Source organism: Eriocheir sinensis, chromosome 10 (genome assembly GCF_024679095.1).
Source record: "Eriocheir sinensis breed Jianghai 21 chromosome 10, ASM2467909v1, whole genome shotgun sequence".
In the NCBI taxonomy this organism is placed as follows: domain Eukaryota; kingdom Metazoa; phylum Arthropoda; class Malacostraca; order Decapoda; family Varunidae; genus Eriocheir; species Eriocheir sinensis.
This window is the reverse complement of record NC_066518.1, coordinates 7,199,345-7,213,243: the sequence shown is the minus strand read 5'-3', so window position 1 is coordinate 7,213,243 and position 13,899 is coordinate 7,199,345. Positions and strand designations below refer to the sequence as shown.

The following is a 13,899-nucleotide window of genomic DNA, read 5'->3' as shown; positions in this document are numbered from 1 at the left end:
GGCGTTACCTTGAAGAAGTGATAACTGTTGAGGAGAGAGCTTCCGACACTTCCCTCGACCATTACCGCCCACGCCAGAACGGGGACGCCCCCTTCCACCTGCCGCACCTCCTGCCTGCCACACACCACACTGTCAGCTCTGTCGTCGTCTCACATGGCCCAGAAAACTACTCAAAAGCAGTTTACATGATATATTTCAGGCAATCTGTTTTTCTGTGGAATTTTATTTGACGGGAGCACCCCAAACGGTGCACTGATTTTACTGTTACAACCACTGACCTAACGAAGAGCATCCTGGCCTCCTGGTCAAGACTCAGTGTGCCGTTGTACGCGTGCGTGATGGCGCCAAGCCGACCGTCCTCCAATACCTCCAGAAGCAGCGCCTCCGACACCACCGCGTCTGTAGTCTGCAGGTTCACCTCAGCGCGTCCGTGGAACATCTTCTGCCACGTCAACAATGCCAGCCGCCACTTCAGGTCGTAATATCCAATTCTGTGTACCGTGTCGAGCGATACTGTACCGTTGACCCATTGCTGGTGTAGGATGAAGGGAAAGCTGCAGGGCGTGTGCAGACCCATCTCAAGACAGTGCCCAATCCTATGCCTGCCCTCAAAATGGTGGCATTGAATTTTTGTCTTCCCATTATTTGAAGCAGATTTATATAGAGAAACCTCTGTGTTGAAAAATACTGAGAGAACACCATGAAGATCTACATGCCCAAGAAATACAATGAAAATGTTGGAAATTCAATGAACTCCTTGCCACAGAATAAGACAGCCGCCTTCCTACCATGACCATTATCTGAGCGTCTGTGCGGGAAACTCCGGCGGCGGCGTTGTGTGCCACTTTGAGGTCCAGCAGCGGATCTCCAGAACGGTCCGCTGTGAACCCGAGTGAGCACTTCGCCCGCACACAGTTGAGGGACCCCATCAAGCTGCCAGTGAAGAAAGGAACCCACGGTTCATGGAAACCCAAGGCATGGGGCTTAGCCACATGCCACATGTTTGTTTTCAAGCACACCTCCACCAACTCCTCCTTTAGGAACATCGACTTACCTGAGAGGTGTGTTCCAGGTGTCTAGTCTGAGGGTGTTTGAGTAACCGTAAGAAAATACATGTTCCTCTCTCCTCGTGATGAGAAAGGTGTCGGCGTTGAGGGTCCGTCCAGGGTCCGCCCTCGCCACCAGTTTGCTCTTGTACGTCCCTGGCTGCACTTCTTCCAGGGTCTGCTCCACCTCCACCAGCTGGCCAGGATACTCCAGCTGCCTCGACCCACAAGAGAGTAAGATCCACCTATTACTATATGCTGGCGACTGCTGGATACTTGAAACCATGTAAGTGAGGTTCCCAGGATTTCCTAATGAAATACTTCTTAATTAATGAAAGACACCACCTTAACTTAAAGTTTGAGTGAAAAGGCAGATTTATTTTAACATTCGCGGAGTTAAGATATTAACTTCAGTGTTGCGTTTGTCAATGTTCTTGCAGACATACCCGGCCGCCGAAGGAATGAGCAAAGGAGGTTTCGGAGGTGCCTCTGTAGTACGCTTGGGATTTCACGGCGTCTTGGGGCTCCTCAGACCACGATACGTTGAACTCGTGCCGCACATCCCTGGGCTGCACTAATAGTAGTTGAACCGCCGACCAGGCCACGCCCAGGGGCTCTGACCTCACTGCTCGCCGCCGCCAGCAGCAAGGTAAGTGAGGGAGAGAGGAGGATATCAGTGCCATGTGGTAAGACCAGGTTAGTTCAGGCTCAGACTACCCGTTTGTTTTAGGTGTTTCACTGAGAAACGATGAGAAAAAAGTATGGCATTTAATAGACATTTTTTACACCAAACGATCACTAGCGGTATTCAAACACGCACCGGCCACTGCTGTTTGAAAGTCCAAGGCACCATTGTGCTTGTGAGAAAGATTGATTCTTCCGAAATGGGCCAAAGCGAGACTCAGGTCCACCTCTAACCTGCTACCGTCCACCAGAAGAACCAGACTGCCCCCCATGGGCCCCTGAATGCTGCTGTGGAGGGCACTGTAGGAGACCCTGAAGGAGATCCCTCTCGTTCCACCGGGCTCGTGCTGCGCCACGCCCAGGAAGGTGATCGCCGGGGCCAGAGCCACGCTGAACTCCACCTGGTTGCCCTCACCGCCCCATCGCACCTGTCAATATGGACCTGGCAGTTATTCACAAGGTTTAATCAAGGAAGTTGAACTGACTCTTGTATCATGGCATCCCTTCCACTATTTTACAGAAAAAAAAAACTTTCTTTGTTGCTGTCCGTGGAAAAGAAAAAAATATAATGAATTATACATAGTGTTCCTAGTAAAAAAAGGCAAAGCTCTTCCCTTACCCTGAAGTGACCCTGACCCTGCGGGGGCCCCAACAGGAACACGCGCCCACTGAGCTCCACACTGAAGACGGGGGATGATGTAACCTCCAGTGACCTGACCTCTATCGTCTTCATCTTGCCGTCCATTGCGTTGACCGTACCAGCGACCTGGCCTGCCAACACACAAGGGTAGCTAAACTGCACATACTATCTAAACTGCATCGTGGCGTTTTTTAAGACTATTTCGAGGACATGGTGCTGTGCCAGACTTAAGCAGTAGAGGAAAAAGATGATGAAGAAAGAACGTACTAGAAATTTTGGTGTCCAGATAGTGCGTGAGTGGGCCGAGGGTTTGGAAGGTGAGTTCGGTGAGGAAGCCGTCCGCCTCCTCCTTCATGGACAAGAACAAGCGGACCACCTCCTCCTCCCCTCCTTCGGGTGTTGTGATGAAAGCTGAGGGACTCCACACTTTCTGCCGCACCAGCTGAGGCATGGACAGTTGCAGGCGGAGGCCGTAGCGGTCCTGGTCCACACTCGCCTCCACGCTGAGCACCTGCGTAATGCTCTCCCGTGACCCCGCCAAGCCTGCCGCCAGATTGCACGATTTTTAGCTGTGTTTGTTTATTCTTTTTTGTTTGTTTAGTTTTTTGTGTGTGTTGCATATTCATTGTGGCTCTTTTCAAGCACTTCACTCATCAGCTGTTTGAGTAAACCATATATACGGCAAGAGAAAGATTCATGTCGTTTGTTATCAGTCAGTGTAGGCCACGGATATTTTTTTCTTCAGTCCTGAGCTTCAAAGTTCTCATATAACCACAGTCCATTAGTCACCTGTCGATTGAATCAAAGTTTTTTTACTCTTTCATCATCAAGTTTAATTTTAAACAGATGAACTTCCCTTTTTGTCAAATGGCAAGAAAAAATACCTAACACATTCTGGAAAAATCTTCGAACTGTAACAAACTGTGATTTACTAGTTCCATACATGACGGATCTTTGAAGGTAAAAACTTATTACCCTTGAGGAGGTAGGCGTGCGAGGGTGTATTGAGGGTGATGGCGAAGGACGGCGTTGGAGAGCGTTGCGTCACCAGGCCTGCCGTGTACTTGTTGCCGCCAACCTCGACCACCAGCTGGCTCATCCGTGCCGCGCCGACTGTGAGCAAGAAGAGAAGTTTTTAAGGTCATATCACGCATATTTATTGTCAGGGTGCTTTAGAGCTGTATTATCAATTATCATCATTAAACGTACTCATAGGAAAAGAGACGGTGACGTTGACTGGGTCTGCGGGGTTCAGTTTGGGGAGCTTGAGGGCGCGGTAGTACGGGGCCAGCCAGCCATTCCGCCCCGACACCGCGCCCACCCCCAGCACGTCCCCGTCCCGCGCCTCCCAGCACACCTCCAGGGGGCCGCCATGCACCAAGCAGCTACGCCTTATCCTGCCGGCATGTCAAAAGTAGTAGTAGTAGTAGTAGTAGTTTTTGTTGTTGCTAACAAAGAACCCTCGTCGAGCTAGGTAGCCAAGATACATACTCTGCTACGGTTACAAGAGAGCGCTGCATCTTACCGAAAAGCTCGTAGCCTCTCGGTTGCAAGTCAATCACCTTACCCACTGAGCCACCCGGACCCCTATGAAATGTTAAAACATTCCATTTGTGATTTTTTTTTGTATGTGTATGTGTGTGTGTTCCAAGATATACATTACATTATATACCTGAGCGGCAGGTGTTCGCCGTTCAGCGTGGTGTCCCGGCGGTTCAGCCACATTTCCCCCGGCCAGTCCCGCGGCAGCCTCACCTGGGCGCGCAGCTCCTCGCCCTGCAGGGCATACAAACACAGTGCTACACGGACGATCATGGACACACACACGAAAAAAAAAATCAGCGCCATTCAAATGGTATTTTTAATTTCAGAACTTTCAAATTAATTAACAGGTAGATTTAAGTAATTATTTTCTGATTCCTATTTATTTTTATTTAAAAAGTTGTCACATTAGGTAACAAGATTGTAACGTCAGTTAAGCCTTTGACCTCATACTGGTAGCTGGCGGTGATGGGCAAGTCTACGGCCCACAGGTGGTGGCTGACCAGCGGAGTCGCCCTCGCGCCGCCCACGCCGGCACGGCCCCACAGGGCCACGCCGCCGCTGCCACAAAGAAGGAAGTCAGAATCCTCCCTTACTTTGCTCTCGTGGCAAATAGATTATAATTTGTGTATATTTCAAGGATTAATGTTCTTCAAAAAAAAAAAAATATATATATATATATATATATATATATATATATATATATATATATATATATATATATTTGTGTTTTTTTGTTATGTGCAAACCACAACTCCGAAATAAGGTAAATGTAAAAAAAATATAACGTTTATCATTCACACTTCAGTGGTGTATGGGCCAGTCTGAAGCTGCCTTACCTGGCCACGATGTTGAAGATTCCTCCCTCCAACACGGCGATGTGCTCAGCGCGGGTGTTGACGCCGGCCATGCCGTGCACCCCGAGGGTCAAGGGCACTCCTGAGGAGGTAGCCAGGGTCAGCGTGTTGTCGAGCAGCGGCGCCAGAGCCACGAGCTGCGGAAGGTGCCGCTACTAGAGCCTGTAGGGAGGAAGGCGAGCAAAGGGGCGGCAGGCAAGCGAAGGGAGTGAAAGGGAAGGAAACTCAACCCGAGAGAGACAGAGAGTAGAAGCAGGTAAAGAGGGAAGGAGAGAAAATACGTCGTTTGACGGAAAACCAAAGACCGAGGTAGTGGCAGACATGTCAGCCAGACGAAACCAGGCAAAATTAACCTTGAATTTAACAGGAAGGAGATTCTGAAAGACTTGTAGTGGCAGGAAGATATGGATAGAATTATTTGTTCAAATCACAAGCGTCCTCAGAAAATGAAGTGACCCAACGACATGGATACGTACCGCTGCGCTGAGTGGCGGCTGAAAGCGGGTGAACAGGGCGTCCAACGGCGAGGAGTAGCGGAGGTCTTCGAGGCGGAGGTGGAGCGCGTGGGTGTCCAGGAGGCGGAGGTACAACTCGACGCTGGAGGTGTTGGTCCGGTACGCCGCGGGGATCCTCGTCATCACCTGGACAGTGAATAAAAGGCCGCAAAGCTAAACATAACGTACTAAATGCGTCTATAAGAAGAAAAAAAAGTTTCTTTGAAACACATTACTGAAACCTTAAAAGAGAATATCCTTATATTACTAAAGAAAAAGAAAACGTTCTAAACATCTGAAATTTGCAAACTCTAAAGACCTCAGTCCTGTAGTCTTTCAGATTTCAAGTGTTTAGAAACATTTCAGTTAAAATTCACCTGCTCAATGAATTGCGTGATCTGTTCCTGGACTGCGTCCCTCCTGCTCCTGGAGCCTCCGCTGCCCGCCATGCGCGACGCCGTGGCCCACAGCTGCGAGGCGGCGGCGGCGGCGGCGTGCAGCAGCTCGTCCACCAAGGGAACGCTGAGCAGCATCGCCTCTAGGCCCGTCACGCGGACCATAAGCTGCACGGCACGACGAGCGACGAGGGTTAGACTGCAGAGCTGTGACTCGCACCGGAAGCAGAACAGTACACACACACACACACACACACACACACACACACTGTAATCAAAGTGATTTGCGCGCTCGCCTCATAACCGAAAGGTCTCGGGTTCGATTCCCGAGCTGAATTGAGACGCACGGGCAGTCTCCTTCAGTCCATGCCTCATGTCCACTCACAGTGAATGGGTGTTGGGTGTCAGTGGAGCGATTTTGTTTTAGCTTGTTTTAGTTAGCACCATGTATTTCTTTTATCCAGTCAGAGCATAAGAAAATGCAAAAAAAGCGAAGCCCAAATAAAATGGAATTCTTCTCCAGACACTGTTGATGGCACGTTTTTTTTTTTTTTTTTTTTTTCGTGGCATATTTCAAGATTATATTTTGTGTCTCACGTTTGAGATACAGACCTTATGATTCACCACCTTTTGTACCGCAAAAAAGACAAAAACACCCCATGCTGACAGATAGTACTCACCTGAACCAACTGGTGAGTGTCTCCGTCGTGGTGGAGGGCGACGGTGAGGTACAGAGCCCTGGGAGCCGGCGAGTACCTGCCCCACGCCACGTCGCCGGTCACCGTGAGCGAGGTGCGGGCGTCCAGGTGTACCGTGTGGGCTACGTGGCGGGAGTGGCGCCGGGGATCATACCAAACAGGGTCAGGCACGCCGGCCACCACGTCCGAGGCGCTGAGCAGATCTCGCAGGCTGATCAGACTCGGGTCCTCTGACGTGACCACTGACTGAATGTGACTCCACACGTAGGAAGCCACTGTCGACCAAGACGTGCTCATATTAGCCTGCAGGAATCTTAAATACCTGTTTTTCTTTTGCAAGCTGCATCAACTAAGTCATAACAATCGTTTTAATCTTACTTTCTCATCCAAATATCAAAACAGTATAGCTGTGACTTTTGACGAGCGTTACGGACCTTTATATACCCTGGAAACCTGACCTTATGATCCACAGGAAGAATTCGTGAAGTGAGAGAGTGAAATTGCCAACGAAATTCAATTATATTATTACAGTAAGACGCTGACCTTGTGTCGAGAAGTCGTCGTGCGAGGGGTCGAGGGCCTTGGCGATCGTCTTGATGAGCTCAGGCTGCGAGGGAAGACAGCGCACCAGCCCGCGGTAAGCTGCGATGCGAATTTCAGAGTCGGAGGGACTATCGAGGCCCACCCTCTGCAGCTCAGTCACGCCCTAGTGTGTCCGAAGAGACCAGGTTAGTTAAGCCTGACTTGTTCTCGACTCCTGCATATATTAGTAAGTTTAGGTTTTTCTTGATTTCCTTAGTTTATCGAAATATCTTTTTACCTTCTCATCGAAAATAATATATTTAGAGAAAAGTTGTTATTTGCGAAGGAAATATGATGAATGTTTTCATAAGCTTGATACCTGATGTATGTTGACATATCGAGTTCAATATAAAGGTGGTAAGTGCGGGAACTATTTTGAATATTAGAGAAATGTCACTTAATCGGTAACTTTGTTATGAAAATTATTTTCGAGAGGTTTCTGAAGTTTAATTCCTCCGCGCATACATGTTCACCTGCATGTCACAGTCGACGGTGCTGAGGGTGTCCATGGCGGCCACGATCACGTCCACGTTGTCGGTGGCGAAGCACGGCCCGAGGGAGGTCACGTAGTCCTGGGGCCGCGTGCTGAGGCCACTCACGGTCCGCAGCAGCCGCACAGCCTGGCCACAGACACATGGGGGGCTGTACGTCCCACTGTACTTCCCTTCCCTTCTGCCGAATGCCTCCCCTACACGAACACCCTCCCGTACACACACACCCTCCCCTCCTTTCCTAGTTACTACACACTGTCCTCGCTAAAACATCCGTGTACCCTTTTGTAGCTAGTAGCGGTGCTAACCATGAGAAGTGAAACCGTATGCCCCAGACAAAGACTTTCTCCCCCAGAACGTTTTCTAACCTGCCTGTACCTTTTCCTTCCCTTCTACATGTTGGCAACGTTAATAAAAGTAGCGACACATATAGGTATGATATCACCCTCCCTTTTAATCCAGTCCCAATGACATCACAAATCTCCTGCAAATATAAACTTTAGGGCCAAATTTAGAACGATGATTTTAGTGCTACTCTCAGTCCAAGGCACCTCACATGCATATTATTGTTTTTTGCTTAAGGTATCGTATTCGGGTAGAAGACTGTTGTAAATGATAATATTGTCACGTGACTGACCTCGGCATAATCGCCCCGCTGGCAGGCATCCTTCGGCAACAAGTAAGGTCCACACTTCTGCAGCATGCGCTGGAAAAGTTGCGGCGCCACCCTGGAGACTCCCTCCAGCAGCGTGGCCACGCCGGCTATGGCGGACGGTGTCTGGGTGAGCAGGTAGTCCACGAGCTGGGGGCAAAACACACCTTAGTCGCGTGGCGTAGGTGGTGCCTCGCCTTGGCTACCAGCTTTATACTATGATATGAACATGTTCGTTCATTCATATTTTATGAAGCAAATACCAATATAATTTGTGCATTTATATTCCAGAGGAAGAGAACCATTAGAAAAATTATTTATAAGAAGAATGTACATTTTTCTCTGTGTTTTTACGAAGAACTTGCCTCATCGTAAACGATTTGGTTTTCTCTGCGGAGAAAGAAATCTCGCGGCAGGGAGGTGCGCGTGTGGTGGGCGGGGTTGACGAGGCTGCGCAGGGCCAGCGTGAAGAAATACTCGTCGTCAGAAAAGCTGGAGCCACTTGGAGCCAGCGACAGCTCCTACGGAGAGGAATAAAGGTTTATCAATACCTTGAGGCCAGTATGTGCATCAAACATTTACGGCGCCCGCACCAACACCTGACCCACGGAACATGCACGACATCCACTCACGAGAATAGTAGCCTACTTACAGCCAATTGTTTGACGAAGAAATGTAAAGTGCGCGGACCTCCAACGACTGCCACCGCCAGTGCCACGCCGCGCCTGAACCAAAGAGGAGGCGTGAGAGAATAACATTTAAACCGAAGAACTTGTCCGATGCATGGCTTGACGAGGATCTCAGAGTGAATGCAGATGCTTCAAGTATATTTTTTTTAAAGAAAACGTAGAGTAATACATGTTTTGTACATGTATTACATGTGAGTAATACATACTTATTTATTTATTTATTTATTTATTTATTTATTCATTCATTCATTTATTTATATACATAATCAGTTTGTGTACCTGACGTTGGCGGGGCAGGCGGCAGGGAGGTCCGGCAGGTCTGAGGCGGCCCGCGAGATGGCGTAGGACAAGTGGGATAACTTCTGCAAGAGCTCGGCGGTGAAGCGCTCCTGGCCTTCACTAGAACACACCTCCTCCATCAGCTGAAGGACGTTGCCCTCTGTGAGGACAGATAAGCTATCACAGCGTCCCGCCGCCACATCCCTTCGTCCCCTGCACCTCGGCCTCACTGACACACATCCAGAGCGAGGAGGAGGAGGAGGAGCACGTAGCTACTCTTCGATTGTCAAGCCTCGTGTAATGCTTTCACAAATTGATTGTCAATTTGTTGTTTATTGTGTAAAAATATCCATCCTACTACTACCAATCCTAATTTATACTTTGGTCAATTTAGATGATAAAACTTTAGACCTTATCTCCCTCCTGCCCAGCTCCAGATCCTTATAAATAATGTATCTATAAATAGACTAACAGCACGTGGTCTTGAGTCTTTACCTTCGTCCTCGTATGGCTCAGGCTGGAAGGTCAGATCTGTCGTTTCTCTAGCGCCATTCATGTCTGAAAGAAAGAATCATGAGGTCACTACGCACAACTAGGCTTCCGCCGACGTCATGTTACGCATCAGCCGGAGACAAGCAAGTAACGCATAATGAAAATGTCTGTCTGGCTTGCTTGTGGCGATAGTCATTTCGTAATCAGGTCCTCTTGAGTAATCTCGCTTGTACTTCATTGTAAGATGGATGGATGGATGGATGGATGGATCGGCGGTACAGATTTATTCATTTTTTGTTTTTGTTTTTAGGCCTCATTATTACTAAGATTTTACATGATTTTATATCTTTTGATAACAGAAAATCGTTGAATCATATTGTTTCATACATGTATTTTTCATTATGCAATAAAAACGTTTGCTACTTAGCTATGAGTCACTGAACTACTTAACATGCAACTCACAGTTCTCTGTCGCGGGGTCGATGGGCGTGGTCTCGTTGAGGGTGAGGGAGGAGGTGAGGGTGGCGTTGAGGAGCTGCGAGGCGGCGGAGTAGCGCGGCGCCACCAGCAGCGTTTCAATGCAGCGGACGCCCTCCAGCACCGCCCCGCCCCCCTCCCGCCACTGGTACTCACACGCGGAGCTGCTGCTCTCCAGCCCCACGGCCTGGAGGGGAGTGTCTTTGCTCATACTGTTTGCATTCGTTCATTTGTACAAAGGCCAGGGAGGCCGTATATTTTCTCTGTACAAATAACTTTTAACTTATCCACATACTAACGGCTGTCTCCTACTGGAGAAGTGCTGTCCATTGAGAAGTAATGAGTTATTCTGTTATCCAGAATTGCAAGTTCATGGATATCATAGAACCTAAAGAGGATATGCGGACACATTAATCGTTTCACTCCAAAAGGTTTCATGCAAATTATTTTTTGTGTAGTAGTAGTATTGTTATCATTTGTCTATTATTATTATTATTATTATTATTATTAGTAGTAGTAGTAGTAGTAGTAGTAGTTGTTATTGTTGCTGTTGTGGTGGGTGTGGTGGCTGTTGTTTTCAATGATTATGAAGAACTGGCGCACACTCTCAGGAAGGCTCACTCACCAGGTGGAGAAGCGGCAGGTTGTGGCCCCCGAGGACCCTTTCCGAGGTGAAGTGTGAGCAGCGCGTCACGTCCAGCCAGGTGAGGGTCTTCAGCTCCTTGTGTTCGTAGCGCACCTCGCAGGTCCCCAGCACCCCGCTCTGCGGCCAGACTTTTCGTTAAGTCCCATGCTGCTGCATAAACCCTACATTTGATTTTGCTCATTTATTGAAAGAACTCTATATTTAATGTGTTTGGTATAAGGTATTGAGACCTGAGTGTGGTATGCCAGGCTGAGGGAGTGCTGGGCGGGGGTGAGCAGGGAGACGAGCGCCCGCTTGTAGTTGAGGGAGGCGGGCGTCTCGTCGGCGTGGTGTTGCAGGGAGGTCACGCGGTCTCGCACCACCGTCGCCGCAACCGCTCTTGCCACTGGGCCTCCAGACTCCTCCACCGTGAAAAGGAATCACGTTTCACAGTGGTATTGACAAGCAGGCCCTGATACACCTTACTAAATGCCTCCTTGAAACTTTATTTATTATAAAGGCACACAGATTGTGTCACGCTATCACGTTACTGCAAACAGTTGCTTATCCAGCAACGTAAATACCTGTTCCATTATTTGAGATCCTTATGGTGTCTTACCGTGGAGGTTGTGGCTTCTTGTTCATCGTTGGAAACGAGGATGAGGAGAGTGTCGCTGTTCCTCCTGGAAACCTCGACAGTCGCTACCTTTGAGAATACTTCCTCCCCCTCCAGCAGCGCCTCCACGTGATGCTGGAACACCGCCGTGGTTCCCGGCGCCACCACAGCTGTCACACACACACGTCACGTTGATGCTTGGCCGATGCTTCCCTCTTACTTACCGCCACCCTAACTTACTCGTGGTTCGGCCTCGAGTAATCAACGGCAGAATAATATGAAATAGAGGTGAACATTTAGGTAGCATAGCAAAACTCTCCTAGTCCTCATTAGGAATTTCTAGCACATAATACTCACGTAGGCTAAAGTAAGTGGTCCATTTCTGAAGAAAATCGTATCCTTGCCAACCTAATTTCGTCTCAAGAGCTGAACAGCGGAAATACTATTTGTTCATCTTATTTTGTTAAAGCGAAGCTTTTTCCTACTAACATGATATGATTAACCCGAGTTCCTGCCGCAGGCTTATAGTAAAGAATCGTACTTGCTATGGTGGCTGTAGCGAGGGTAGTCTTCGGCAGCAGGAGGCAGCACACCAGCGGAAGGAAGTAGAGTAGGCGCCGTTGGCCACGTTGTGAGGAGTGCCTCCAGCGCCTCCAGGCAGTGACGGCGGCAGCGGCAGGAGCCCCGCCGCTCCCGCAGGCCAGGAAACACCACTCACGGCCACGGGCATTGGACACGTGAGGCATTGTTGCGTTACTCACAGTGCATGTCACTATTCTGTCTATTACGTTCCAACTATGCAGACATTTCGTCACTGAAAACATAAAAGCAACGACGCATGAAGCATCTCGATCCAATTTTTTTCCCATTCAGTGATTAGTGATTATTCGAGCGTTATATCATTGAGATAAGTGTGTGTGTGTGTGTGTGTGTGTGTGTGTGTGTGTGTGTGTAGACATTTGTCATTCATAACATGTATGTCCACATTCATTCCCACGTAGTTATTCGTTGCCTTCAGGCGCCGCCAGGTTTGCGTCAGCCACAGTCCCATCGTCTCCACTCTCGCGGCTGCGTCAGCTATCTCTCATCCTCCAGCGACAGATGAGGCAGCTTCCTCTTTTTCCCTATCGCACGTAACACTCGTGACCTCATGGCCTCGTTTTACTATTATTTTTATCTGAAGTATCCCTTGACATTTCGACCGAGGGAGTACTGTCGCATTTTTCACCTATCCATTTCTATGTATAAAACACTTTTCGTTAGTTAAGGTGTTTAGTTTAACGCACCTATAAAGTTTTGTGGAATTTCAATACGCTTATTTTTCTTTCATGCGTATCATTATTGTTGACATAGCTACCAGTTTTTATTTTGTTGTTATAACATCATCTCCATAAAACTAATAAACTGATCCACTTCGTTCAGTTGTTATCACCACAATGAACACTGCGAACACTGCGGGGAGTAGAGACGCATGCACGGAACTTACCCTGGGGCCGCCTTCCCCCGGTCACACAGTCCTTCCCCGTGGGACTGGACTGTTCACTGCTCGACACTCGCCCACCACAACGCACTGTATTTTTCCTGCAGTTCATCTAACAAACGAAGTTCATGTTTTACTGCGAACTAATGAAGTACACTCCGTCATAACTTGATTACAACACCGTGTCCACGGGGCGTGTGTGCACTGTGTGCACCTGTCGCCCGCCACCACGTTACTCTGAATGGATCTTGCCGGCACAAATATTATTGATAAGATCAAGTGGAGCGGAGTGGAGAGGCGCCAGAGTGACTTGGCCTTGGCTGCCTCATATGGCTGGTGAATTGTTCTTTAGTGTGTCGTGGACGGCCGCCACCCCCAGTGTGCGTGACTCGGGCGGCGGGGCGGGGAGGCGGCCCGTCATTCATCAAACTTGAGCATCGTCCACTCTGCCTTGCCAGCCACACAGCCGATTCCACGAAACAAATACAGCTCGTGAACACGGTCCTTCATCACACGATAAGGCGCCTTTATGTTATCTGCCGAGAGCATCTCGGGGCATCTAGGCTATCTATGAGCGATGCACAGCTGCCACGCTGACGAGGCTGTACCATTTTCCGCATACCCGCACTACGCCCTCACAGGAGATATATATATATAGTGCAGTAATAGAACGTCGAATACTTGGATTTATAGTGAGATAGAATTGTGGTTTCTTCACAATCTTATATTACAAGCTCGTAATTATGTACGATCTACCCCTTGACGAATCTCAGTCATTCATATATTTCAGACCACGGGAATATAATATGCAGCGATGCCCAGCTGGGGGTGAGTCAGGGCTGTGACGCGAAGGCCGCCGGAGGGAGGACTGGGAGCGCCCAGCGTGCCTTCAAGGACTTGATCAAACTTTCCGTGTACGTTACACATTCCTGCCGCACACTCGAGACGCACAACCACCCCACACACTGTCTTGGCATACTATTCGTCATAGCTGGGCACGATAACAGAAAACCTTATTCCCGATAACCGATAACAGTCCGATAGGCGAAAACGATACTATATTGATATTTCAGATAGAACAACATTAATGAATTCAAATTTTTTTTATCTGTATTTTAAAAACTTAAAAAACTAAAACCACACGTTGAAGTAACGAAGAT

At 48.5% G+C, this 13,899-nt stretch overlaps 1 protein-coding gene across 5 annotated transcripts in view; it reads right to left on the bottom strand.

The window, feature by feature from the left end:
- LOC126996528 (uncharacterized) overlaps positions 1–12,942 on the bottom strand; it is a 35,369-nt gene extending 22,427 nt beyond the window's left edge. For 3 of the 5 annotated variants that reach the window (XM_050857070.1, XM_050857073.1, XM_050857074.1), the window contains exons 1-29: positions 12,746–12,942; positions 11,801–12,073; positions 11,263–11,429; positions 10,895–11,065; positions 10,644–10,781; positions 10,004–10,205; positions 9,545–9,607; positions 9,050–9,209; positions 8,734–8,806; positions 8,447–8,602; positions 8,067–8,231; positions 7,412–7,558; positions 6,900–7,062; positions 6,339–6,631; positions 5,641–5,826; positions 5,246–5,410; positions 4,752–4,906; positions 4,359–4,473; positions 4,043–4,146; positions 3,580–3,767; positions 3,346–3,483; positions 2,638–2,913; positions 2,350–2,501; positions 1,867–2,158; positions 1,493–1,671; positions 1,055–1,260; positions 789–933; positions 279–532; positions 9–114 (exon numbers count right to left, since the gene is read on the bottom strand). In XM_050857070.1, coding sequence (XP_050713027.1) covers positions 9–114; positions 279–532; positions 789–933; positions 1,055–1,260; positions 1,493–1,671; positions 1,867–2,158; positions 2,350–2,501; positions 2,638–2,913; positions 3,346–3,483; positions 3,580–3,767; positions 4,043–4,146; positions 4,359–4,473; positions 4,752–4,906; positions 5,246–5,410; positions 5,641–5,826; positions 6,339–6,631; positions 6,900–7,062; positions 7,412–7,558; positions 8,067–8,231; positions 8,447–8,602; positions 8,734–8,806; positions 9,050–9,209; positions 9,545–9,607; positions 10,004–10,205; positions 10,644–10,781; positions 10,895–11,065; positions 11,263–11,429; positions 11,801–12,073; positions 12,746–12,851 — 4,938 coding nt within the window. In that variant the 5' untranslated portion in view covers positions 12,852–12,942. The remainder of the gene's footprint in view (positions 1–8; positions 115–278; positions 533–788; positions 934–1,054; positions 1,261–1,492; positions 1,672–1,866; positions 2,159–2,349; positions 2,502–2,637; positions 2,914–3,345; positions 3,484–3,579; positions 3,768–4,042; positions 4,147–4,358; positions 4,474–4,751; positions 4,907–5,245; positions 5,411–5,640; positions 5,827–6,338; positions 6,632–6,899; positions 7,063–7,411; positions 7,559–8,066; positions 8,232–8,446; positions 8,603–8,733; positions 8,807–9,049; positions 9,210–9,544; positions 9,608–10,003; positions 10,206–10,643; positions 10,782–10,894; positions 11,066–11,262; positions 11,430–11,800; positions 12,074–12,745) is intronic. The other 2 variants (XM_050857071.1, XM_050857072.1) reach the window with 2 other exon arrangements.
- Between the last annotated feature and the right edge of the window lie 957 nt (positions 12,943–13,899).